The sequence below is a fragment of the Diceros bicornis genome, chromosome 14, assembly GCF_020826845.1.
Source record: "Diceros bicornis minor isolate mBicDic1 chromosome 14, mDicBic1.mat.cur, whole genome shotgun sequence".
Taxonomy (NCBI): Eukaryota; Metazoa; Chordata; class Mammalia; order Perissodactyla; family Rhinocerotidae; genus Diceros; species Diceros bicornis.
In genome coordinates this window covers 26,150,912-26,177,766 of record NC_080753.1, presented here as the reverse complement: position 1 = coordinate 26,177,766, position 26,855 = coordinate 26,150,912, and the positions used below count along the sequence as shown (strand labels likewise).

Here is a 26,855-nt window from a genome sequence, read left to right as displayed (position 1 = left end):
GACAAAAAAATTCATTGAGGAGAGTGGGATTGTTTTACATTTTTGCAAATCTCTTTAATGTCTGGTTTAATAGAAGACAGCTGGATTCCCATACTTGCTTCTGCAGTCAATCTGTTGTGATATCACACATCATGTAGCCTCTGGAAAACTCCATTGTACATTCCTGAGAGAAGGAGAGTAAAAAGGTCAAATAATGTGTTAGCATTACTATGAAAAAAATGTAACCTTGTGGACCCCCTGAAAGGATCTCAGGGGCCTTCATGGGTCTGAGACCACACTTTGAGAACTGTTGATCTAAATAAATCTTTAACTGTGCTAACATTTCTGGATGGCCAGAAAGTTCTGGGAGAGGTCCTCCAACTTCCTCGGAGTCGGCCTGCTTCTTCACGCAAGAAGACAGGACTGTGTCCTCTGGCCTTCCGGGGCTTTCTCTTTCTTGTTCCTCTGTCCTTCACTGCTGATGGTCAGAGCTTCACCTCAGTCCTAGACTGGGCTGAGTCAAGCTTAAGTCTTCAACCAAAAAGTGAGAGGCTGATGCCCTAAGGTGGGTGTAACTATGGTCCTGTGTCTACCCTCTCCTGCACCCCCAAGTCTGGGAAAAATACACTTGTCAGCTGGGAGCCCCTAGGCTGCCTGGGCTACAGGACTCCCATCTTCAGTGAGCACCCCGAACAATAAAAAACGTTTTCTTGCCTCTTAAAACAATTTTTGTTTCTGTCGTGTAGATGGGTACCAAGACGTTTGGTCAAGATATGAAATCAATGGCTTCACATAGAGATAGTTATAGAAACGGGAGAAAACATTTTTTTTTTAGTGGATAAATATTATAAGTACGTACTTTCAATGGTTCATCATAAGTGATCTTCAGAAGACAGATGAGGCATAATACCTGCCTTCAAAGATTTTCAGAACTAGCATGTGAAAGTGGGCTAAAACTTACTCTGTATGACTAGACCACAGGTTGGTATTACCAGAGGTAGGTTTCAAGACCTTGGGATAATTTGAGCTGTCCAGGGTTGGTCGGTGCCACTTCACCAAGATCTCTGTTCTGGCACTATCGTAGCAGGAGGCAAGTGTGAGTAATGTCGCTGAATGGACTGCTATATGGGAGGAGGTTTGTGCTAAGAGACATCTAAAACTGATTCCTCTTCCAAGATCACCTACTTTTTAGTGTCCTTTATTTTATAGGAGAGATGTGTTCTTGAAAATGTGGCTGTAAAGTGAATTTTGTAAATTGAAATGTAATTATACTATTGACTTCCACAGTAAAAACGGAGCCACATTACTGTCGAAGAGACTACCTGGTCCCAGAAACATAATGAAAATCTTACATAAAACTACAGCAAATCTTTCATTTTATTAATAAAAAGACAATTTTAGGCTGGAACAATAATCATACTCAAAATCAGTACTAAAATTAGATTTTCTAGAGTCTAAGTTTTTCCTAAGCATGTCTTTATTGCAAGTGAAGTTTCTCTATTAAAACTCTAAGTAGGGGGCCTGGCCCCATGGCATAGTGGTTAAATGCGTGCGCTCCGCTGCTGGCGGCCCGGGTTCGGATCCCGGGCGCGCACCGAGGCACCGCTTGTCAGGCCATACTGTGGCGGCATCTCATATAAAGTGGAGGAAGATGGGCACAGATGTTAGCCCAGAGCCGGTCTTCCTCAGCAAAAAGAGGATTAGCATGGATATTAGCTCAGGGCTGATCTTCCTCACACACACACAAGAAGATTTGTTTGGGGCTTTTCGCATACTGAAAGATACTTGGGTTATTGATTTGACGTTGTAGGCAATACCTGGGCTTAATTTCCCACTTGTGGGAGTTGCAAAAGTATTTCCATAATTTCCCTTTTCCTTAAGTGTGAATTTCCAGAGCAGTCATGATTTACAGGGGATGATGTACATGCTATTCAGCCACCGGAGGCTCACAGGCTTGAGCTGAGAGCAGGGCAGTGGAGCCTGCAAAAGTGTAAGTTCTAGAACCAGAAATTTAGGAGAGCACCTGAAGGTTGGTATGGCAGACCGGGTTAGGGACCTCCACTGGCATGTCTGACTGGCACTGCAATATCACTTACTCTGTCTGCACAGATAGTCCTGTCCAGGCTGTTCAGTTTCACGCCACAGCTTCCCTCTGAGTTGGTGCTTCCCCTCTTCATCCCTCGCTTGCCAGAAGTGCTTTGCAGCTGCGGAAGAGCAGAGGTGTCCATTGCTGAGTAGTTAACTTCTGTGCCATGCCAGAAAATCTGTTCTGTAAAATGAGGAGGATGGTCCAGATGGCTCTGAAGCTCGTCCATCTCTAACATTCCATGACTCAAGAAGGGGCAGTGGGCATCTCCAGCAGAGAATTCCACAGTTTACCGGGTTGCTGATGATTCTTTGGACTGGTACATCGCTTTAAATTCTCTCCCACTCCATGTAGTTATCCTTACCCCTCCTATTCTGGCATCCCTTCGATTGTGGCCAGCAGAAAGTTCAAATCTCTGTATGAATTCTTGCCAGTATTTGTAGTCAATTTTTTCTTGGATATATATGTCACTAAATTGAAATGTGTATGTGTATTGGCTTATTTTCCAATGGTTGTTGTATTTATTGTTCCCATAACCAGAGGCTTTTATATTGATCTCGTCAACATGGTCAATAAATGATATACCAAAGGAAACAAATGACAGGTGCTTAATGGCTCTACCACAAAGTCAAATATTTTCGTTGATTAGATTAGGAAAGTCTCTCTTTAGTTGCCCTAGCCAAGGCAACAATGATCTTAGGAAACTATAGCCAATCATATTTATTGGTAACTGTTCTGTAAAGATTTTGGCTGTACTGTATTAACTTTGTGACATTTCTAATAATGACTCTGCAAGCATTATGAAAGAAAATATTCCAAACTGTACTCTTATAAAGGTTAGATTGCAAAAGACTATTTAACTGACACTTGGTGCTTAATCATTTGAAAGGGAAATAGGTACAATTTTATTTCAGCTTTTTAAGGTACATTTCCAATTATCAACTAAGTACAATCAGTAGGAAGTAAAAATCGTTTTAGTCGAACAGTAGTTTTTGAAGCCCAGAAAATGGGGAATTTAATGGCAAGTTGTGTTCTGCAAGAGATGTTTTAGAGTTCATTTGGGCTGGTAGTGATACAGGCAGAGGAAAAAAAAAGACTTTTAGAGAAAGGACAGGTCATTGAAAGAGAAGAGAAGGATGATAAAAAAATTTCTCTTTTATTGTATCCTTTTTTTAGGTGAAAGCTCGTTTGATAAAGATGGGACATCTTAATTCAATGAATATATTTCTTAGACAAGAAATCGACAGAATGCAAAAAGTCATCTCAATACTTCGCAGTAGCCTGAGTGATCTAAAATTGGCCATTGAAGGAACAATCATTATGAGTGAGGTGAGCTGTTATTATCTCAGTAGTCATTTCCCTCTTTTGTTGATTTTTCTTATTCTCATATTTTAACTTTATCTTTTTCAGAACTTGAGAGATGCCCTTGACAACATGTATGATGCTCGTATACCTCAGATCTGGAAAAGAGTGTCCTGGGATTCATCTACACTGGGCTTCTGGTTTACTGAACTTTTGGAAAGAAATGCTCAGTTTTCTACTTGGATATTTGAAGGAAGGCCCAATGTGTTTTGGATGACTGGTTTCTTTAATCCTCAAGGTATGTGCTCATAGGACAGTGGGCCAACTTGGAAGATGTGTGTAGTTGTTAGTAGCACTGTGTGATACGTGTGTATTATATAAAACATATAGAGGTACACAGCTTGCTGAGAGCTGGACATATGCTTTCAATGGTTGGAGACCACAGAGCATCCTTCTGTATTTGTTTTTACAAATTCAATCTGAAATTCTTTCTACTGTATCACCTCCACAATATGGTGGCAAAACCTTCCGTTTTTCTTCTCACCCACTTGAGCAAGCCATCGGTCTGTGGTTAGGGTATGTGCAATATTAAAAAAGTTTCGCTCAAACCTTAGTTTTTAAATGTTTATGAAAATGACAAAAATGAAGCACCAAAATATGCAAAAATTGTTCCTAGAATTCAGAAAATTAGACTGATTTCAAAAATGATCATGTAGCAAAAGTTGTTTTCAGTTAACTTCTACAGTCTGTCCTCCCTCAGTTTTTTTCCCCCTGAAAAAGTGCTTTGTGATTCCACTACGTTTATTCCTTCATTCTAGAAATATTTACTAAGTTACTGACTGGATGTCATAGAGTTCATCAACTTCAGAAACACGACAACTTTTTGTCTTACTACAATAAGGTAGTCTTACTTCAAGTAATTCTTGGCCAAAATGAGGAGATGTTGAATTCCTGACAGTTCAACACCTTATAGCCCCACTAGTGACACAATTTAAGAAGCAGTCACGCTTACAGATTTAGGAAATATTGTTGCTACTCCCAGCAATATGGTCGAATCTCATAAAATAATATTAAGTGAAGGAAATCAAACAGAACACATTGCAATGTTATGTACACTGTATCACATTGTAATATATGTACAATGTGTGTATACTCTTTGATTCTATTTATACAAAGAATCAAAACAAGCAAAACAGATCCATAGTGTTAAAGGTCAAGATTGTGGTTGCCCTTGGGGAAGAGGGCAGTGATTGCACAAGGGTACAAGGGGGCTTCTGGGGGTCTGGAAATGTTCCATTTATTGATCTGGATATTGGTTACTTGGCTGTATTCCCTTGGTGAAAATTCATCGAAGTGTACACTTACGATTTGTGCACTTTTCTTTGCATAAATAATACTTCAATAAATAGTATATCTTAAAAGTATACATTTAATTGTCCTCTATGTACATACATTCATTCACTTCGTGCATTTTCAAATGCTTTAACATTTTCTAAATTTAAAATACTAAGCATGGTGGCTTTTATGAGCTTATCAAATTATACATAGTATATTCTTATATCAATCGGCTTTAGATTTGTAAAGGACAGCCCCCAGATTTCACTGATCTATTTTTATCCCAGAATTTCCATTGAATTTGGGGAGGAAATTTTTTTATTATGGTTCTCAGATTTTGTGTGTCTATTTATGAGTCTTTTTCTTCTTTACCAGCCCTCAATTTGAGTAAGTTGTCACCAGGCAATTCCTGGCTTGGGAGCCTGAAGAAATAGCATTTAACTTAATTAGGATTGTTTAACCACCTTCCATTTGCCAACCCCTCTGCTGGGTGCTTTCAAGAGAGAGAGATTTGAGACCTGATTTCTGCCCTAAAGGAGCCCATAATCTAGTTGGTAGGACAGACACATCAACAACTTCAGTATAATGTGATAAGTGCTCCACCCAGGTAAGAACGTAGTGCCACACTAATACAGAGGGCAGAGAGATGAATTCTGCCAAGGCAGGGCTGAGAAGAGCTTTACATGGAAAGCATGAGTAGGGTTTGCAGAGGCAGGGACTTGAGAAATGGGCATTCCAGGCAGCAGCCTGAGCAAAGACAAGGCATGTCCAGGGTAAAAAGGAGACCAGTGTGGCCAGAGCTCAGGAAGCAGGAGCAGGGGTGGTGGGGAGTGAGGCTGGAGCGTGAAGTCTTCCAGGGGAGTTGGGGCTGTGCCACAAAAGCAATGGTAAGTCACCAAAGATCAGAAGATAAGCCCAGGAGAAGGTAAACGTTAGACTGGAAAATGGAGGCCCAGAGCAATGAGACTCTTACCAGATCCAAGGGAGAGAGCCTGGGACCTTAGCCAAGTGCAGAGGAGGGCACAGAGTTGATGGAGTGATTAAATGGGCGTCTTTGAGAGGGCAAAGAGTGGCAATGGCTGAGGCTGAGGGCAAGGTATAAGATAGGGAGCATTGGAAGAGGCACAGGTTGGGAGGAATGACAAGGAGCGCTGGCTTTGTCAGCTAGGGCTGGTGGAACATCCAGATGGAGAAGTGTGTAGGCAGACTTCGAGTTCGGGAGAAGGGCAAGGACGGGTGGTTTTAAAAACCATGAGGTCATTAAGTGTATTTTTGATATTCAGAAACCAAGGAAGTGGGGTTGGTTCATCTTTGGCTGCCCGTAGACGCAGATGACCAAGTCATATGTCACAGAACACAATCTCTTTCAGTGATTGCTTTTTTATAATTAAAAAAAAAAATAAATAAAATAGCAAAGTATTAGTATCAACTAATCTTTAATTGTTACTATTTGTTAAGAAATTTTACAAACCAGAACGATATTTAAAAAAATACAAACAGATGTATATTTCAGTTTTTTTACTGGTCTTGTTAATATTACTAATCCTTTCTCTTTTCTTCATTTCTGTTTTCAAGTTAAACTTTAATTTTTTTCTCTCATGGCTCTCCATGGCATGGAAAGCCCTGAACTTATGCAGCATCCTACCCTTTATGTGCAAGCACACAGACACACCCCCCACCTATGATTGCTTTCTGTTTATAGCACAGAAGAGTGGAGGTCAACCTTCCCTGCATACCAATCACTTCTCTGTTTCCTTTTCCTTCTCTTGACATGAGAGACAAATTACTTTCCATTTTATATCACCTGGCCAAATCTGGAAAACATAAAGATTACAGCAACCCCATGCATGTTCACAGGCGGTGTGCAAGCAGATAAAGTCCTTTCCATTTGGAAGCCTCTCTGGCCCCTATTTGACATCAACAACTGATTTCTCAACATGAATGTATCTCCTGGGTTTTATGTCTTATAACTCAGACCCTCTGATGAAATAATTTTTTTCTTTGGCTCAAAACATTTAAGTAAATTTTTTTTCATTTTAGAAACACCACACACATTTAAGTAAAATACAGTGCAGTTTGCAAAGAGGCCATAGTTTCATCACAAATATGCATAGTGAAAATCATCTAGACTATAAAACATTTGGAAATGTTTTGTTCACATATGACCATTTATTTTGTGTTCTTACAATGTAATGCGGTGTCTGATACTGTCTGATGTGTTTCCCATCATGCCTCTGCTGATTGCTCCTCAGACCTACCTGACATTGAGGTCCACGCTGCTGTCAGGACAGGTGTCAGGCCTTGTTTGCCCCTCAGTCTGTGTCTGAGCTCATGCTCTGTGTAGCGCTGCTGTGTCGCCTTATGGTGGCCAGATGTTTTGTTGGTCATATTTGAAGACACTAAGTCAGCCACCGTGGAGCTAATCTGGTATTTTCAGCTCTCTTTGCAATCATTTCTGTAGCAGTTGACGAGTTCAACCATGTGGCGACTAGGTTTGATTATTAAAATGGTCCAGCTCTCTGTACCCGTGACCCTATTTCGTTCAGTGGTGCAGCTTTTGGCAGTTCATGAATTTGCCTCAGGCCCAGGAGAACCTCTGTGCTCCAATGGGGTTTCCCAGCCATCATTGCTACACATATTCATATATTGTTTAAGGTTGTACTTCTCGGGATTCTCAAAGGATTTACTTCGTCTCTTGTTCCTACAGGTACACCTTTTCAGAGCATCGTGCACACATGATTTAGATTCTGGTTTGTGAGAGTGTGTGTGTGTGTATATGTATGTGTGTAAGTGTGTATGTGTATCTTTGCGTGTGTGTCATAGGTGGGGGTGGGTTTAAACCCAAAGACTATGAGTTATCATGAGCCTGACTTCAAGCCAGGGTATTGACTGCCTTTCAGAGCCTCTTAATTGATAGTCATGCTTTGCCATTTGATGGTAGGCATGACTCACAGGTGCTGCTAATGAAATGGAGCTGAGGCTGAACATGCTCCCCAGGTCTCTCACCTCTAGATTAGACTGAACCACGCAATGTCATTATTTTCTAATGTTTAACTCAGTCTGGAGCTTGATGCCATTTGGATGCCGAACTCCTCTAGTTTTTCTGGTTTTTCTTCTTAGTGTCTTGACAGGCTAGACCAGTCTGCTGTAGCAGATATCGGCGGCAACTTATTATTCACTAATACAAATCAAGATTTTCAGTTAGAGGGAATTTCGCTGAAGCAAGGAGACGGAAAAATGTTGTCCTGTTATCTTTTGTGACTGTAAAAATCATCTACAACCTCTTGCCTGGGTGTTGGTCTTCAGGGCGACGTCATCAGCTAGCAGCAATGTCTGAATGCTTGTCTTAAGGAGAGTTGTAAAAGCCTGAATTTTGTTGGGTAGAAGAGTGCACCAAGGGCTAATAGACCTTTAGCATTGGAAGGGACTGGGGGAGTTCCTCTAACCTAGTAACAGTCCTGAGCATGCCCCATAGCTACAGTTTGCCAAACCAGAGCTGCCCCTAATGTCTGAGGGAATCCAGGTGAGTGCACGTTACGATTCTAGACCTCAGTCTGAGTGATAGCACTCACCTTGCCTTACCCCACTTCACAGAACAATAAAAGTACTGTGGACACCCTAGAAATGCCTCCAGAGTGACTGACTACCTGTCCTCCTCGCTTTTGTGTACGAGGGGCTTCGATGCACTGGCTTCAGTCACAACCACGTCGCTCATAATTCTAGTCTCTGCACGTGGTTGCCTCCCTCACCAACCACCTCGTCCCTTGTGATCTGGCCAACCTCTTCACTATACTAAAACTGCTCTCTCCAAGGCCACCACATCTAGTGGTCTTCCTGCCAACTTCATTCCCCTTGACTATACTAGGAAGCTGATTCTGGAAAGTCTTTCATACCTTGGCTTCTGTCCATTACCTTCCTTGGTTCTCCTCCTACTTCTCAGAGGGCTGCTTCTTGTGGGCTCTTCTCAGGCAAGTTCTGCCCTTGGCCCAGGCCCCTTCGTTGATGACTTCAGCCATTCTCACAGATGCAACTATTAATCTCTACCTATGACTGACTCATCTAAAGTCCCAGTGTGAAATTCTGATTCTTCACTTCTAACTGCCGATATAGAATAGTCCATCTTCCTGGGACCCTCACCAGTGCTACTATCTGGTCATCTTTCTCCCAAACCATCGTCATCAGCATACTGCTATATTTCCTTGTGCATCACCATCTTCCAGATCACCTGAACTCTTGTGAATGGTCCCCTCAAGTCCAAATAGCTTGGAAGAGGGAAACCAGGAGAGCACAGTGTCATGAAGACAGAGGGGAGGGTAGGATGTAGTGACAGATACTGCCAGAGGTCAGGTAAGATAGGGCCCAAAATGATCAGATGGCTTTATCAGCAAGAAGACTGTTGGCTAAAGAAGTCTCAGTGGAGTGGGTGGGGAGGTAGAGGAGTCAGATTTCAGGGCAAGTGAGTGAGAGACCAGGAAATGGAGACAGAAGGTGAGTATGGACAACATGGATAATTCTCTCAGGAAATTTGGCTTTGAAGAGGAGAAGCAAATTGGAGGAGTAGTTGTAAGAAGAAAGGATTTTCTTAATGATAGGAGAGGCTTGAGCCTATTTAAATATTGGTGGGAAGAAGTGTGTGCATGAGAGAGAGAAGCAGGGTCGGGGTGGGGGAGACCAAAGATACCAGAGAGGGGTGAAAGAGGCAGGAGGGGGGACTTCCAAGTGGGGAGATGCACTCCAAGCAGGTGGAGGGACGCCTCACCCATTATAACAGGAGTAATAAGGAAGGAATGAGAGTAGGTGCAAGTGAGTTTGTAGGTTTGGTGGCAAGAAGTTAAGGGAGTTCCCATCTGATGCTTTCTATTTCCTCTTTGAAGAAGGAGAAGTGATCTCAAGAGCAAGAAGGTGTTGGAGGAGAGATTTAAGGAGAGTGGCAGAAGTTCAAGAAAGAGGACTAATGAGGGGGACAGGGGAGGATTGCTAGGTGGCTTTGAGCATCTGGTCAAGGCTGGTGATGGTTAACCATGGGGGCAACTGTGTGATGGATGGTCTCAGTATTGTTCAGCAGCCTGGAATAGGTATAAGAAGGGAGACGTTTGGATTCATCCAGGCTTGGGGTTTTGCTGGGCAAGTGATGAGAAGGATGGATCTAGACTAAATAGGAAAGGAAGTAAAGAAAAGAGGGAGTGGAGTTGAGGAGAAGGTCTTCAGAAATAATGAGGTCAAGGAACTGAGAGGTCAAGACGCTGAGTGGGATACTGAAGAGACCCGGATGATGGCAGGATGCTCAGTGAATGAAGGCAGATGGATATTTGGCAGAGACAATGAGGGAAGGGGCATGTGGCCAGAGGGTGTGGTTGTCAAAGCAGGAGAGATTCTCACAAAGCCTGTAGGAACAATTGGGAAGGACAGTGTCTTCAGAGTTGAGCCAGGTTCCACTAAGAGTAAGAAGATGGAAAGAATGTTCTGTGAAGATGTGGAAAATATTAGAGTTTGTTAACCACAGAACCACTGTCGAGGCAAGAGTTGGAAGGTTGGGGAGGGAGAGGAGGGGTGGGAAAGGAAACATAAAGCAGCACACATTTTGTCACAGGAGACACGGTGGGTTTACTTGATCCCAGCCTGGCCAAGAGAATTAGCCCAGCTCTCCCACTTGTACTCAATGTTTTGCCAGAGCCAACCGTTTTCTGCATTAATGACATTTCAGAGAACACGTGCATCTCAGGGGACTCTGGAAAGAGTCAGCTCGTCCTACTAACAGCCTTCCTAATATTTTGCTTGTACCATGAGGCATTTCTCTTCCCACTTGTCAAATTTGTTTTTAAAACAAATGTGGGTCAGTGACCTGTTAATGGCCTGTCGTGCAGATCTTTTTACAGAGCAGTGGTCCTCAGCCCTGCCTGCAGAGTCCAATTGCCTGGGGAGCTTTTAATACATACGGATGCTTGGGGCCCCAGACCTATTATATGAAAACCTCTGGGGATAAGGCCTCTAGAGTCGATACAATTCATTTTCTTAAAAGCTCCCTTGGTCATTCTAATGTGTGAAGAACCTTGGCCTCAGAGCTTTGCTACCCAAGTATTTGGTCCACCAGCCAGATGCATCAGCATCACCTGGGAGCTTGATAGAAAAGCAGACTCTCAGGCCCCACCCTTGACCTACCTACCAAATCAGAGCCCGCATTTCAGAGCTCCTTCCCCAGGTGATTCCTACGAACAGTAAAGTTTGAGAAGCCCTGTCTTAAATCAATACTGATGCCTGGGTTCCACTTTGAGAGATTCTCATTTTATTGATCTGGGCTGTGGCCTGGGAATCAGGAATTTTAATGGCTTCCCAGGTATTTTTAATTTTCAGCTAAGTTTAAGATCCCTGCCTTATAGCATCTAGCAAAGCAACAGGAAAGGTGCTCGGTGCATTTTTATTCAACTGGGTGGATCAATCCCATCTTTGTTTAATGATTTCTGACCTTTTATTTAACTTATGAATGAACTCCATTTGCTTCTCATTTGGGGGAAAAACTGCCTGTCATAAACTTGTGGCAGGAACATAATTTCTCCTCATCTTCAAAGATGCTACTGGGAGGCTTAATTGATAAGGCAGGAAGTACTGCACAACCGAAGGCCCATTACATAAGGACTGATTCATTTATTAAAGAGAAAAACCACCACTGCCTATAGGACCATCATTACAGAATAGCAACCAACTCCTTATAAAATCGAGACGAGGAACCTTCCTGATTAGTTATTTCTTTCATCTTTTCTAAGGCCTTGTTTGAAATGATACTTAAAGCACAGCTCTACAGCTTTCTTTAAGCCAACTGATTGCACAAGTCAAATAACTAATTAGTTTGCTGAATTGTTGGGTTCCTGCTATTATAGGAATTAAGACATAACAAGTGTTACTTTAGACCCGAGTTTCCAAAGTATAATCCTAGCTTAAAGGTGAACTTTTTTTAAAGAACAAGCTTGACAAGTGTTTTAAGAATTCATTATGCTCTTCGAGTTTGAAGGGAAACAATTTTTTTAAAGCACCTCATTTAGACCACACGTAACTCAGATGTTTGAATAGTCAAATCACCCATTTTCATGTGGGTGGTTAAATCTCATGAAGAATAGAAGGTTGTTATTGTTGAAGACTTTCCCTAACTTTTGTTTCTGACTTCAGAGTCAAACATAGGAACGTATGAATCACTTTTCCACCACTAATGATTGAAATTTGCTGTAAGAATTATTAAAAATAAATTGGTGCCAAGACAAAAGTACTGCTTTTCAAGCTTTTATAAAGAAAAAAGTATCAATAGTCTTTTAAAATTATCCAGGCTTCAGAGAACACAGATTTTGATTCCATTAGACTTGATATCAGTCTACAAGAAAGATGGTCATTCATTTTTTAAATTCAGTAATGAACAATCAGTGGATTCACTACGATTTGAATTCCACAAGATCATGTTCTTCTTTTTAGGTAAGCCAAAACAAAACTATCGAGACTTGAAAAAATACATATCTTCTCCATGTTCTCTGTGTGGGAATGGCCCATGGAACAGTTCCGTCCCCTCCAGTCTCAGGCCTTCAATGTATTTATTTAAGATTTTCCTGTCTTAATAGCTCAAGGTCATGTGTATTCTAGATTCTATCTAGTGGCATACTAAGGGTGCTTCCTAAGCATTAGGAGGCTTGTTGTTGAAGCCCGCTAGATGACACGCATGTTCCCCAGTAGGGAGAAGATAGGGGATGGTCTCTCCTTAATTGCACTAGAGTTTTTCGGAGTTCTCTGACAATGACTGAAGTCTTTGAAGCAGGTGTGTTTCATAAGAGAGAATCCCACTCATGGTCCTGAGTGCCATATGGAGTGAGGTTAAATTTGCCATTTAGTTGGCACTTAAAATGTCACAGAAAAATTCAATTTTTCAACTTGTGCAGATGGGTGGTTAAGACCAGGATTCCTGTCTTGTGCATTATGACCCTGTAGATTCATAGATCAGTGATGAATTTTAAAATATCATAAATAGGGTCAATTTAATTCCAAGTACTCGGAAACACAGTGTCTATTTAATATACCACATGGGTGCACGCTTAAGTTTGAATGATGAAAATGACATTTTCATGGAGTGACTTAGAAGGGAAAATTGGATTTTATTATTGTGGTCATATATACCACCAGCTGGCAAACACACAAAATGTTTTACTACTAAAGTATGGGATTCCCAGTATTTAAAATGGAAGTCAACAAAATCACATGCTGATCAAACCACCTCAAGTGACTCCACATGTAGAGTGGATGGGCATTGACCAGCAGTTGCTTTCAGGCAAACTTCCAATGTTTCCTTCCCCCTGTAATTAACTCTTTGTCCCATAAAATTATCCCTTCCTACGAGACACTCTCAGTTTTGTGAAACTAGAGCTTTATAAGAATCACCCATAAAAGTCCTTCCATCAGCTACTCTGGTTGATTGACCAGCTTTTCTATGGATTAATGCAAAGGCTCTTCTTTAGCAACCCAAATCCTGTTTTATTGAGTGCTCTGAGTAAGCCTTATATGAAGCAAATACAACCAAATCATTTGCCTACTCTAAATATTCAGTGGCTTCTCACCATCCACAAAATCAAGTCCAAGCTCTGACGCTGACAAGTCCTGCCTCTACCTTTGTTCTAACCTTGTCTGCCATCATTGCCTCACCTTAGCCTAGACATCCATGCCTTTGCACATGCTGTTCCTCTAATTGGAACTTTCCCATCTGGCAAACTCCTACGTATGTTTCAAGAGTCACATTCAACTTCATCTTCTCAATTCAGCTTTCCTTGTGCCATCTTCCCAATTGGTTCACTTTGTTCACACCTTTGCTCATAATAGCATTGTGTTATATGTCCTGCCTCCCTCCACATTCCCTCTAGACTAAGCTCCTTGAATGCAGGGTCCATGGATGGACTTTTCGTCTTTGTAGTCATCCCACCTAGAGCAGTGCCTGGTACATGGTGGCCACTCTCGAGAGATTTAACAAATGAATGAATGCTTGTCTCCCCAAGTGTCTAATTGAATAACTGGGGAGAGACTTGGGAATGGGAAGAAATTGACTCTTTCATTAAGTCAAGCTAGGGGCCTATTCTTTCTTTCCAACTCCAAGGGATATTAGCTCAATGCCTGTAATTATGCCTTGCAACTTCTCTTCTTCCCTCTGCTCCCAAACTTGATAAAATATTGTCACTTTTGTGTTGGTTTGTGCATAATAGTTCTCAGATCTCACTAGGAGTAGCAGGGACATACACCTTCCAAAATTTACTCATGATTATGAATAAAGAGCTTTGTAATTTTCAATATTAACATGAAAGCCAAAATGTAATATGTAGGTCACGAATAAATTTTCCTAAGGTTTTGAAGTCCATTTTGAAGTTTAGTGTATAGTTTCTAACATCAAATGCTACTCTCCAAGAAAGGCTTCTTTTATTGAATTGAATGGCATGGTTTGCAAACATTAAGTTTAAAGAAAGGCTACAATATGCTGAAGCATGTATTGTCTTAAAATAACTGTATTATGCACATTAAAACATGTAGCTCTCCTTTCTGGTGTGATTGCTTTGTTTGATCAAATTGAAAGTCAGGCTTTCTATTTGGGCATTATGCCTTATTTTCTTAGACTAAATGAAATTGTTCCATTATAGCAAATAGAAGCTTGATAATGGTTTGATTCAAATTTTAATTGGAATGCTGTTCTCAGAATGTTTTACCATTCCAGTCTTATGCCTAGATATTGTATCTTCCAATAGCGACTATGAGCTAGGATTGGATTACAAACCTTATAGGACTTGTGTGGTTGAAATCTTGGAAGAATTTCAAACCAAGGCCTTGTCTGAAGCAGAAAGGGTGCTGCTTTCCTGCTGTCAGCTGGTGAGAAATATTTAGCTCATCACAGGTCCCCATAGAAACCAAACACTGAAAGAAATGTCCCCTCTGAGGTTAGATCTCAGCTCCTCTTAGATGGGCGCGCATTTGGAGATTGATAAGCAAGTAACATGAGCCCTGCTCCCTTCCTGTTTCTAAAGTGGACTACATCAAAGCATCAAAATCGTTTCTTTCTTTTTTTTAAGGCTTCCTCACAGCGATGAGGCAAGAAGTGACCCGTGCCCACAAAGGCTGGGCCCTGGACTCCGTGACCATCCACAATGAGGTGCTGCGGCAGACCAAGGAGGAGATCACATCACCTCCTGTGGTAGGCACCACTGGGCAATGGCAGGGGCAGTTCTGGAGCTGGGGCTGAAGGTTGAAGTTCTGCTTAAAACTGACCTCTGAGTGCCTCAGTAAGTTCGTTGGCTTTGCAGCCAGGGTTTCCTCGGTTGTGACCAGGAGACCTCAATGCCAACGCCTCCTCCATTTGCTGGAGTGGGAATTAATGACAAACCCTGGGAACTCCCTGACTGCATTTCTTTATAATTACAAGTCACACTCGTGTTTGCTAAAAAGGATTTTTCCACACGTCTCCAACTATGGCTGTGGGCTACTCAGAACTGACGAGTGTTGAGGGCAGTAGAGACAAACAGGACTAGCAGTTCTGAGCTCTGGGGCCAGTTCCAGCAGTGTCCCCCACTAGCTGCAGGACCCTGGATGGAAGGACGCTTGGCTGGAAGAAGGGCAGGGCTCCAAGATAAGAGACGCCATTGAGAGCCACTGCTTGGACACTTACCTGCTCTATCAACTTGGGCAAGTTCTTTAACTTTGTTGAGCCTCAACTTCTTCATCTATAAAATGAGGATGATAGCCTCATTAAAAATGGTTGTGAGAATTACATGGGATCAGTTAGGCTTGGTGCCGGACCCCACATAGACACTCAGTAAAGTGTCACCTTTTCCCTTTCTCTGATTTTCATTCCTTCAGTTGTCAAACAAGGGGGCTAGACCAGATGATTTCCAAGTTCTGGCCTTTTCTGCCACTTTATAACAAGACTTGCCTTTCCTCCGGTTTCCAATAGTATGGTCTTTATTTCCATCAGAGATAGCACCAGAAGCACCTTTAATCTCCATATTTCCACCAACAATCTCTAGATTCAAGGCAACCTAGGCTTCTTCCATCATGAGCCTCAAAATTCTTACACCTTCTTCCCATTATGCAATTCCAAAGTCACCTCCACATTTAGGTATTTGTTGCAATAGCACCCCGTTTCCTGGTACCGAGATCTGTATTAGTTTCCTAAGGCTGTTGTAACAAACTGCGTGGCTTAAAACAACAGAAATTTATGTTTTCAGAGTTCAAGAGGCCAGAAATATGAAATCAAGGTATTGGCAGGGTTGGTTTCTTCTGGAGGCCCTGAGGGAGAATCTGTCCCGTTCCTCTCTCTTAGCTTCTGGTGGTGGCTGGCAACCCCTGGCGTTCCTTGACTTGTAGCTGCATCATTCCAGTCTCTGCCGCCATCGTCACATGGCCTTCGTCCTTCCCTGTATCCCAATGTGTCCTCTCCTCTTCTTATAAGAACACCAGTTATATTGGATTTAGGGCCCACCCTAATCCAGTGTGACCTTAACTGTTTACATCTGCTAAAACCCTATTTCCAAATAGTCACATTCTGAGGTTCTAGGTGAACATGGGTTTTGGGGTTTTGGGACATGGGTTTTCACATACCTTCCAACTACGACTTTGTAAAGTTCTGAGATTGAAAGGGGCCTAGAAGGGATACAATTTACTGTCAGATGGTACCTAAGTGGTTGTAATGTTCATGTAGTGATTGTCTCCCACTGACTTAGTGGATTACCACCCACTTTAATGGTGGTAGTCGTATGTTCTGATTTTCTGGGATTGCCAGTGGTTTCACTGTCAACCAGCGTACTTAAGGTTTTGGTTCAAAAAATATGGTCCTCTTACTGTTAGCCCACATGAGGGGATTCCAGAAAACATTTTGCAACTAATCTCACTCTCTTTTATTATAATCTACATTTATTTTCCCATACTTTAACCTCACTGGAAATGGAAACATGGTCACCATCTTCTACATAAATATGTCTTATGAGCTTCCGTGATTATTGGAGTCTCCCCTGCGATTCCTTTTAGCCTTTTTTTTTCTTCCTGGACACATGTCCTATGAGTCCCCATTGCCTACAAGATAAAGTTCAGACTCTTCAGTTTGGCACCTAGACTCTTTCAAGGTCAAGTCCTAACTTATTTTATAGCCGTTGAACCCTCTGCTAGAGAAAATGCTTGGGCTTTCCCACGCATCCTGCCTTTCTTTGTAGTATTGCTTCTGCCTGGGAAGCCCACTCTCTTTCCTCTCTCTTTCCAAATGCCGCCCACCCTTCAAGGCCTGATTCAAGGCCATCTCCTCCACAAAGGTCCCTGAGCACTCCAGCCCACGGTGGCCTTTCACCTCAGAAGTCACTGCATTTAACCTCAGTGCTGTTCACCAGGCAGCCCTTGTAACAAGTGTGTGCTGGTATTTGATTCATGTCTTTTAAATTTTTTTCTCTCTGTGTGTCTTGTCTCCTGATTTAATGGTGAGGACCTTGAGGGCAGGTCCTATTGTGTGAAAGAGGGACACAGGATGACAGTCAGCCACTGCTGAACCAACCCTCCCCTCCCTGCCCTTCACACCCGCTCTTGCTCTACCACACCTGGCCTCTGGGGGCACTCTGGCTCTCCTACAGGCCGGGCCTGGCTGCACAAATCTCACTTCATCCTAGGACTGAGATGAAGGTAGAGCCACAGGTTGGCTTGGCCAGCACAGGCTGACATCTTGTGTGGCACCTAGCTCCAAATCCTGTTGCGTGCTCCCACCCTACACTGACTCAGACCAGACCTCTCAGAGACTTTTACCTCCCTGCAGAGGTGATTTGGCATGGCTGGCTAAATCTGTTGTCCCAGGCAGGCCACCCCCATGCTAAAACAACCAATAACAGGAACATTTCTACAGTGCTCATAGCCTCAAGATATGCCACAGGGGAAAATTGGGCTCGATATTTCACTAATGCAGTGTGCACAGTGGTGTTTACTTCTCTTGGAAGTGTTTTAAGACTGATGTCTGTTTTCCTTCCAAACCTATAACCTTTATTACAGTAATGGATGCCCATCTCACAGCACCTAATTTTTTAAAAATCCTATTACCTTTTGCTTGACTCTTCCAGGAAGGTGTGTATATTTATGGGCTCTACATGGACGGAGCGGCCTGGGACAGACGGAATGGGAAGCTCACAGAATCCACCCCCAAGGTGCTCTTCACACAGCTGCCTGTGCTGCACATCTTCGCCATTAATTCCACCACGCCCAAGGACCCCAAGCTGTATGTGTGTCCTATTTACAAGAAACCAAGGCGAACTGACTTGACCTTCATCACTGTAGTGTATTTGCGAACAGTCTTGTCCCCAGATCACTGGATCCTGAGAGGGGTGGCCCTTTTGTGTGATATCAAGTAAGTTCATTTCCACTTGCTGAAGGCATCAGGGGCCATGGAGACAGCCAATGCTATTGAGGGACTTGGTGATATGCATCTTTTCTCCCTGATAATTGCTTGATTATTCTTTCTAAATTAAAAAGTTGATGTTCTACAATTGCTTGTGTGTGTGGGTTTTCCCTCATATCAATATTCAAGAAGACAATTCTAAACTAATGCTTTTGTCCAAGGAAAGCATATTCCATTCTAATTAATTTTTTAGATCAAGTCCTATCCTCATGTTAGAACACTTTGGAAGGTTTGAATTTAAAAAAGAAAACTAAAACAAACTATTAATTTGTTGCGTCTGAAAAGAAGCCTAGTAGATGCAAACTTTTCTCTCACATAAAAACCACTTTTCCCTGAAATAAAATCTACCCATGTCTGTGCTAATGTTTGAGTTTGGTCTTCTCTCTGCGCTTGTGAAATGAAAACTGGAGGTGTCCAGCCGGTGCCCTTAGGAGTTAACAGCGGTGCAGTGTGGAGTGTTTGGGACAGCTACTCTTGTCACTTATTTTAATTTCATTTAGTATTATTTTATTTTATTTTTTAAGTGCTTTTGAGGCCCAGAAAACTCTGGGTCTCCAGCTCTCCCCCACCCCAACTCTGCGGGAGATAATGAAGCACACATTTCTAGGCAGCAAATGGAGAAGGAAAAACAAACACTACCAAATGAAATTAGGTTCCATGCTGAATGCCTTAAAAAGCAAAGTCTTTAAAAAGTGAAGCTATTTCTCACTCTGTAGCTAGTCTGAAACTGAGCATGAACCTTTATTTCCTGCTAAAGGAAATTGTCAATTTAACAAAACAAATGAAGTCCTCTATTGAATGCTCATGCAGCTTCAGGATAGTGAAGAAGCATCTCTACTGGTCTTCCCATCTAGACTCCTCTTGCCTGCCCCCAGCTAAACCCACAGACTTTATTCCTTCTGTCTATTCTGAAGGAAGGGATCATTTCATGTTGCCTTGCTCCCTCCCCTCTCATCCTTCTGTTGCCCTGATCAGAGAGGCCAGTTATAAACAAAATGAGGTGGCAAAGCAATAGCCCAGGGGAAATTCCACTCTAGTCTAGTGCACTTTCCAAAAGTAGAAAATATATAATGAAATGCAACTTGTAGTAGTGGCCTCTGGTGTACTCCTGATATTGATTCAATGTCAAAGCCATAAAACTTTCCAGGGCATTCTGGTATTTCCCTCGGCCAATACCCTAAGGGAAAGGATGGAATTCTCTGGAAAGAATGTCCTCCTGAGCTGAGGCTAGGATTTGGAAGCACCTGCCACTCTGGGTGGGCGCAGAGGAAGTGAAACACGTTATAGCAACCAAACTGCAGGTCCCCAAATAACATGCACACATTTTATTCATATTCCTGTCCAGTCACTAAAGTGATTGAAGACAAAGGGCATAGTCTAAACCCTCAGATATCAAAGTAGGTTTTCAAAGAATAACAATTAGATTCAATGTTCTCTAATGATGAGTGTCTTATGGAAAATTTGGAGAGAGATGGAAAAGATGTGAATCTAGCAAGGGGATAGATCAGACTGTTTAAAGCCACATACCATTTCCTGGGAACTTTTTCACTGTTACTGATTATTTTGCTCTGTGTCAACACAGAGGACAGAGAGATGGGTGTGGAGGCCTGCCCCCCAGGGATGGGGACCTGGCACCCAAGCCATGCCTCAAAATGATCTTCTCTGTGGTGGGTACATCTTAGCTAGTCCTAGTTTTGCAGAGCTGGCTGGAGTCCAGTTCTGCTTTCTTTCTCTAGGCCCATTAAATGGTTTCCTTAGACATTTTGAGCTATTGAACTTCCATAAACACATAACCATTTTCTCGGCAAAATTGTTGCTCTTTCACTAATTACATAATTTGCCACACTTGAGTGAGGGAGACCTGGTGAGCATAACAGAGCAAAAGATCGGTGACAAAATGGTTAAGCCAACTGAAGCTGGGAAGGAGGCAAAGTGATTTTTCTTCCTCCTTTGAATCAGTCCACATAGTTTCATTTTGGTCTCAGCAAAATGAGCAAAGAGATTTATACCTTCGTTGATTTAAAATGTTATTTTACTTTGGGCTTTGCATAAAAATAAGACCAAAAGAGAAGTGTGTAAAGATATATCTTCTAAAAGGGATTGGTCTTGTGGGTGATGTTGCATGAACAAGCCTCACTGTCTGCTGTCAGAGACCGCAGATGAATAAGGGACTCACCTGTAACGTGAGTGTGACTTGGGCCATGGGTGAAGTATGAAAGAATGGTTATAGAAACTCAGGGGTGAGGGATGAACTTGAAGACAACATTTCAGTTGGTTCTTGGTCTTTCATTAGTTGGTACCAAGATGGTACCCAGGCAGCAGATGGGTATATTCTAAGGAAGGGAGCAGCATGAGGGAGAGAATAGTATAAAGATGGGAAACTTCACAGAACTTTCAGAGACAGAGGCCAGACCACGTGGTCCCCTGCTCAAGAGCCTTCTGTGAGTTTCCATCACCTGGAGTGTACACTCCAAATGCCAAAGCACTCCATGAGCTGGCCTAAAATAAAATTTCTGCCTTGTGGCCCACCATCACTCCACTTGCTCAGTTAGGACTATTTGATGTTCTCTGAACATCACACATACTTTCATCCTTACGTTATTTCCTTATCAAGGAAAGCTCTTCCATATAGAACAATTGGAACTTTCATACACTGCTGGAGGCAATGTAAAATGGTACAACCATTTTGGCAAACAGTTGGACAGTTTCTTAAAAGTTAAAATCTTCTTAAAAGTTACACTTATTTTACCCCCCATAGGTGTTGACTGAAGCAGCTATCATAAGACCCCAGCATTTCACTCCTGGATATTTACCCAAGAGAAATAAAAGCATTGTGCGCACAAAGACTTACACATGAATGTTCACAGAAGCTTTATTTGTCATAGCTAACAACTGGAAACTCAAATGTCCTTCCACACCTGAATGGTTACACAAACTGTGGTACACCCATTCTATAGAATACTACTCAGCAATAAAAAGGAACAAACTATTGATATGCACTACAACATGGATGAATCTCAAAATAAGTATGTTGAGTGAAAGAAGCCAGACAAAAAAAAGTGCATAGTGTATGATCCCATTTATATATAAAATTCTATAAAATGCAAATTAATCTATAGTGACAGCAGATCAGCAGTTGCCTGACCTAGGGGAGGGTGGGGGGCAGGAGAAAGAGATTGCAAAGGAGCGGGAGGAAAACTTTGGGGGGTGATAAATGTGTTCATTCTTTGGATTGTGGTGATGGTTTCACAAGTGTCATAACATACCAAATTGTACACTTGAAACATGTGCAGTTCATTATGCTTCAATTATACCTCAGTAAAGCTGTAAAGAAAAGTTCTCCCTACACCACTTGATCCTTCCTTCGCCCTCTGTGAGGACTTCCATGACCCCCTCACCCTTATGCCAGTTAGGATTCATTGTTCCTCCTGCATTTTGGCTGTAACTGAGTTTAGCAATTTTAATCCTAAGAATTAATAACATTTGTCTCCCTGCTCTATAGCAATCAATGAACAGCAAGTAACCCAATTTGGTAAATATAGGCGAATAATGGGAAGGAGGAGATGTCAGATGGCGACCATGTTGGGAATACTACGGAAAGATAGTGGGGAACCACTGATGGTTCTGGGCTGCTAAAGGAATGGAAGTGAGTAGGTCAGTTAGGAGGCTATTGCTCTAGACCAAACAAGGGGAAATGAGGGTTGGACTAGAGAGAAGACAATTAGAATGGAAGTAAAGCAAGTCATTTGAAAGATGGTATGGAGGTAAAATTTGGGGATTCAGAAACCAAGTTGATGAGATGAATAATAAGCAGGAAGGATTGATGGACAAAGCAATTTATAGCCTGGAGAGTCAAGTTGGATGTTTCTTCTGTTGTTACAATTTGGGGAAAAGAGCTGTTTTCCTAGCCAAGTACTTATAAATAACTGCCAGGGTCTCTGAAGAAAGACTCAATGATCTGTGTGCTCTCCATTGCTCACAATGAGGTCTGTGGCTTAATAATGTAGTGTTACCATATGCCAGGCACTGGTGTAAGGACTTGACATGAATTAACTTATGTAATCCTTATACCAAACCTATGAGTTCAGTACTGATATTATCATCTCCATTTCACAGATGAGGAAACTGAGGCACAGCGAAGCTAAATAACTTGCCTAAGGTCTCACAGCTTGTAAGTGACAAAGCCGGGATTTTAAACCCAGGCTGAATGCTTCCAGTCTGTGCTCTGATGAACTTTGCAAGGCAGTATGGGACTTTTTAAAAAGCCAGAGTCTAATGGCATAAACCTCTAAAATTCACAATTGTGCATAGAAAATAGTACATCTATGTTTCTCTGACTTGTTAATTTGAGTAGCTTTCGTTATCTGGATGGAAAAGATAATGTGCATGGAATAGAGACTATCAGGCAAATATCAGCATTTGTATGGTGTGCAAACAAATGTACATTTAAAATTCAGGAATTTTGAAGGGAATTAGTAGGTTCATTTAACATGCTCTTTCTGGGCTTTTTTGAACATTCTAGACAAGCAGGTGCATTGTTAACTAAAAGGAGCTAGAGAATTAGCTCTAGGCTCCAAGGGAGAAGACAAGTCTAGTCCTGGGACACAGGCCCCCTGCTGGGAGGCTTCCTTGACCGCATGCAAAAGAAGAAAAAGTAACTAAGATGTTATTTTAAAGAACACGATTCAACAAAGGGTAAAAGACAGCAAAAGTGTAAAAAATAATTCACTATCTTAAATGAGAAAAAAAATTAGGGGCCAAAGCAATCCTGAGAAAAAAGAACAAAGTTGGAGGTATACTACAAAGCTATAGTAACCAAAACAGCATGGTACTGGCACCAAAACAGACACACAGATCAATGGAACAGAATTGAGAGCCCAGAAATAAAACCACACATCTATGGGCAGCCCATTCGACAAAGGAACCAAGAACATACAATGGAGGAAGGAAAATCTCTTCAATAAATGGTGTTGGGAAAACTGGACAGCCACATGCAAAAAAACAGAAGTAGACCATTATCTTACGTCATACACAAAAAATAACTCAAAATGGATGAAAAAGACTGAATGTAAGACCTGAAACCATAAAAATCCTAGAAGAAAACATAGGCAGTACGCTCTCTGACATTGGTCTTAGCAGTATCTTTTTGAATACCATGTCTCCTCAGGCAAGGGAAACAAAAGAAAAAATAAGTGGGACTACATCAAACTAAAAGGCTTCTGCACAGAGAAGGAAACTATCAAGAAAACGAAAAGATAATCCACCAACTGGGAGAAAATATTTGCAAATCATATATCTGATAAGGGGTTAATTTCTAAAATATATAAGAACTCATACAACTCAACAATAAAAAAACAAATTACCCGATCAAAAAATGGGCAGAGGATATGAACATTTTTTCCAAAGAAGATATACAGATGGCCAACAGGCACATGAAAAGATGTCGGACATCTCTAATTATTAGGGAAATGCAAATCACAACAACACTGAGATATCACCTCATGCCTGTTAGAATGACTATTATTAAAAAGACAAGAAGTAACAAGTGTTGGAGAGGATGTGGAGAAAAGGGAACCCTCATACACTGCGGGTGGGAATGCAAACTAGTGTAGCCACTATGGAAAATAGTATGGAGAGTCCTCAAAAATAGACATACCATATGATCCAACTATTCTACTTCTGAGTATTTATCCAAAGCACACAAAAGCACTAATTCCAAAAGATCTATGCACCCCTATGTTCATTGCAGCATTATTCACAATAGCTGAGACTTGGAAGCAACCCAACTGCCTGTCAACAGATGAATAAAGAAGATGTGGCAGACTACTCAGCCATAAAAAAAAGATAAAACCATGCCATTTGTGACAACATGGATGAACCTTGACAGTATTATGCTCAGCGAAATAAGGCAGACAGAGAAAGACAATACCGTATGATTTCACTCGTATATGGAAGATACACAAACAAACACATAGATAAGGAGAACAGATGGGTGGTTACCAGAGGGGAAGGGGGTGGGAGGAGGGCAAAAGGGGTAAAGGGACACACATGTATGGTGACAGATGGAAACTAAACTTTTGGTGGTGAGCTCGAAGCAGTCTATACAGAAGCCAAAATATAATGATGTACATCTGAAATTAATATAATGTTATAAACCAATGTGACGTCAATAAAATAATTTTTAAAAAATTAGGGGGGGGCTGCCCTGGTGGTGTAGTGGTTAAGGTCACACATTCCATTGCAGCGGCCTGGGGTTCACAGGTTCGGATCCCGGGCGCGGACCTACATACCGCTCATCAACCATACTGTGGTGGCATCCCATATAGAAAATAGAGGAAGATGGGCACAGATGTTAGCTCAGGGCTAATCATCCTCAGCAAAAAGAGGAGGTCTGGAAACGGATATTAGCTCAGGGCCAATCTTCCTCACTAAAAAAAAAAAAAAAATTAAGGAACTATGGAGATGCTTTCTGTTTAAAAAGCCAAAAAGCTACTCTCAGTTATAGTAACCCAGTGACTTAATCCTAGGTGTCTAAGAGAATCTCCAAGTTTTTTTAAGGTTTTTAAAAATGATCTTGATTTAAAGCATGTCATGTGACATAAAAATGTCACATGACAACACTCTAGGAATAGTTATCCAGGGCTGTATAGACATTGGCTTATGAGCCTTTTCTATATTTGATAAAAATTGTCCACCCATTAAAAACACTAAAAATTTTGCCCCTCTCCCTGTCTTAGGTCAAGTTCTCTGGAAACAGACTCTGAGATGGAGATTTGTCTGCAAGGTTCCTGGGACCAGCACCCATGGCGGGGGGGAATGAGGCAGGACTGGGCAGAGGGAGAAGCTGGGCTACGATGCAGTCACAGCAAAGGCCTCAGGGCGGCCCCACATGGGGTAAGGGGGTCCAGGAAGCTGCGCAGCTGTAAGCCAATCACAAGCCAACCTCCTGGCAGCTGGGGGAGCCTGGGACCTCAGGAGAAGGGATCTGGGCAGCTCACTCACAGCAGCCATGGCACTGCCTGTCTTCCTCCACGCTCTTTTCCTTTTCTCCTCTCATCCTTTTTCTCCACCTCCTTTGATTTAACAACGAATCATGAACACGTTTTCCCTTGCTTTCTCTTTAGGATCTCCTCAGAGGATCTTAACAATTTTAGGGAGAGTACTTCTGACATCTGCACACAGACTCCATACCCCTGAAATGCAGAGAGCTTTCCGGAGCGCCTGAACTGGCGGGAAAGAAACCTGAGGGAGGTGTGACCCCTGTCCCTTCCAAGTGGCTGGGGACGAGGGTGTCCCTGCCTGAGGGAGCCCCCAGATTGAGCAGAGTGACAGGACAGATTTTGAAAAGACTCCAAAACGCAAAGACAACTGAATTCTGAAAGCATCCATTCTTAATTGCTATTTTTCTCAGAGCTGTAAATTCCCTAAGAATTTTTGAAGGCTAGAGCCACATTTTGCCTTAGAAAAAATGACTTTTGTGCCTTGAGCACATGGAAGAAAGTTAGTCAACTCCATTGCTTCTCTCTTCCAGCATCTGGCTTTGACTGCAAAAAGGAACCATATTCTTTGAACACTCCACTCTTGGTTTACGTACACCCTTCTGAGATAAATATAAATCCTTTGGAGTAATGTTCAAGAAATGAAAACGTTCTTCGTCTACCCTAAATCAATACCAATTCCTTAGAAGCTGTTGGTTTATAGTTGATTACCCTAACTGCTCCATTCTCCCCCAAAGGAGCCAGAGATGAAGAGGTTCAATTGCTTCCATCCTCTGGGGCTTGCAAAATCACCCTCCTTGGGAATGTGGGATGTGGCAGGGTGACAGTGTCACAGTTGTTTCTTTATAAACAGTTTTAATTGAACAGGTGTCCTAGGGAGCAGGGAAATTCCTCTTCGCTTCACACATGTGTTACGCTGGAAGCTCCCTGCCTTTCCTGAGAGAAGCCGCGCTCTCGTTCTTACTCAGACTGTGGCTGATTAATTAAAGCACCTCCTCTCTATTTCCAGGCAAAAGCCCCATTTGTCCTGGTGCAGACACTCCACTGGATGCTTGAGCCTCTAATTTCCTGGCACCTTCACAGCTGCTTCAAGATGGTGTTTATGAATGTGGGGGCTCTTTTCCAGTCTCCCAGCTGACAAATTCATGAGTATTTCTGTCACTGGAACCCCAGCCTCCTCAGACATGTGATTGCAGCCTTCAACCTGTGTCTGAGGGGATAAGGATACCCATCTGTCATTTGTGGTTTCCATGTATCCCTTCCTGATTATGCAAATCCTCCCCCTTTCTATTGTTCTTCTTCTATTTTCCCCCCAAAGGACATCCGGTGTCCATCATGATAAGAACCTGAATGAGAGGTTGCCAGACAGATAGAAAATACTCTTTAGTCTCTCTCTCCTTCTCTCTCCAGAGCTAAGAACCAACTGTTTGGTGTTTCGTTAGACCACAAGAGAAGCTTTGTCTATTATGTGTCATCCCCTCTCCTGGGGAAAGCAGTCAATTTTAGTTCTTTTCCATGTTTATGGAATTTTTTTAGAGAATAGACTTGCTCTTTCTGCTTGGTTTGCTTTCTCTGGAAGCCCAAGCCAGTCCTCGGCTGCCAGCAGTCAGCTGTGGTGTTCTCTGGTGGATCCCACATCCCACATCCCCCTCAGGTCCCTCCCCTGCTCATGGAATCCTGGGCTGTGGGACAGCTGGCCCAGGGGATGAGCAGACGAGTTTCC

General features: G+C 42.2%; 1 protein-coding gene across 2 annotated transcripts in view; it reads left to right on the top strand.

Moving 5' to 3' along the window:
- The window catches only part of DNAH8 (dynein axonemal heavy chain 8), a 295,649-nt gene extending 277,371 nt beyond the window's left edge, over window positions 1–18,278 (top strand). For both annotated transcript variants that reach the window (XM_058554442.1, XM_058554441.1), the window contains 4 exons: window positions 3,242–3,394; window positions 3,476–3,665; window positions 14,782–14,903; window positions 17,800–18,278. In XM_058554442.1, coding sequence (XP_058410425.1) covers window positions 3,242–3,394; window positions 3,476–3,665; window positions 14,782–14,903; window positions 17,800–18,087 — 753 coding nt within the window. In that variant the 3' untranslated portion in view covers window positions 18,088–18,278. The remainder of the gene's footprint in view (window positions 1–3,241; window positions 3,395–3,475; window positions 3,666–14,781; window positions 14,904–17,799) is intronic.
- Window positions 18,279–26,855: the final 8,577 nt, after the last annotated feature.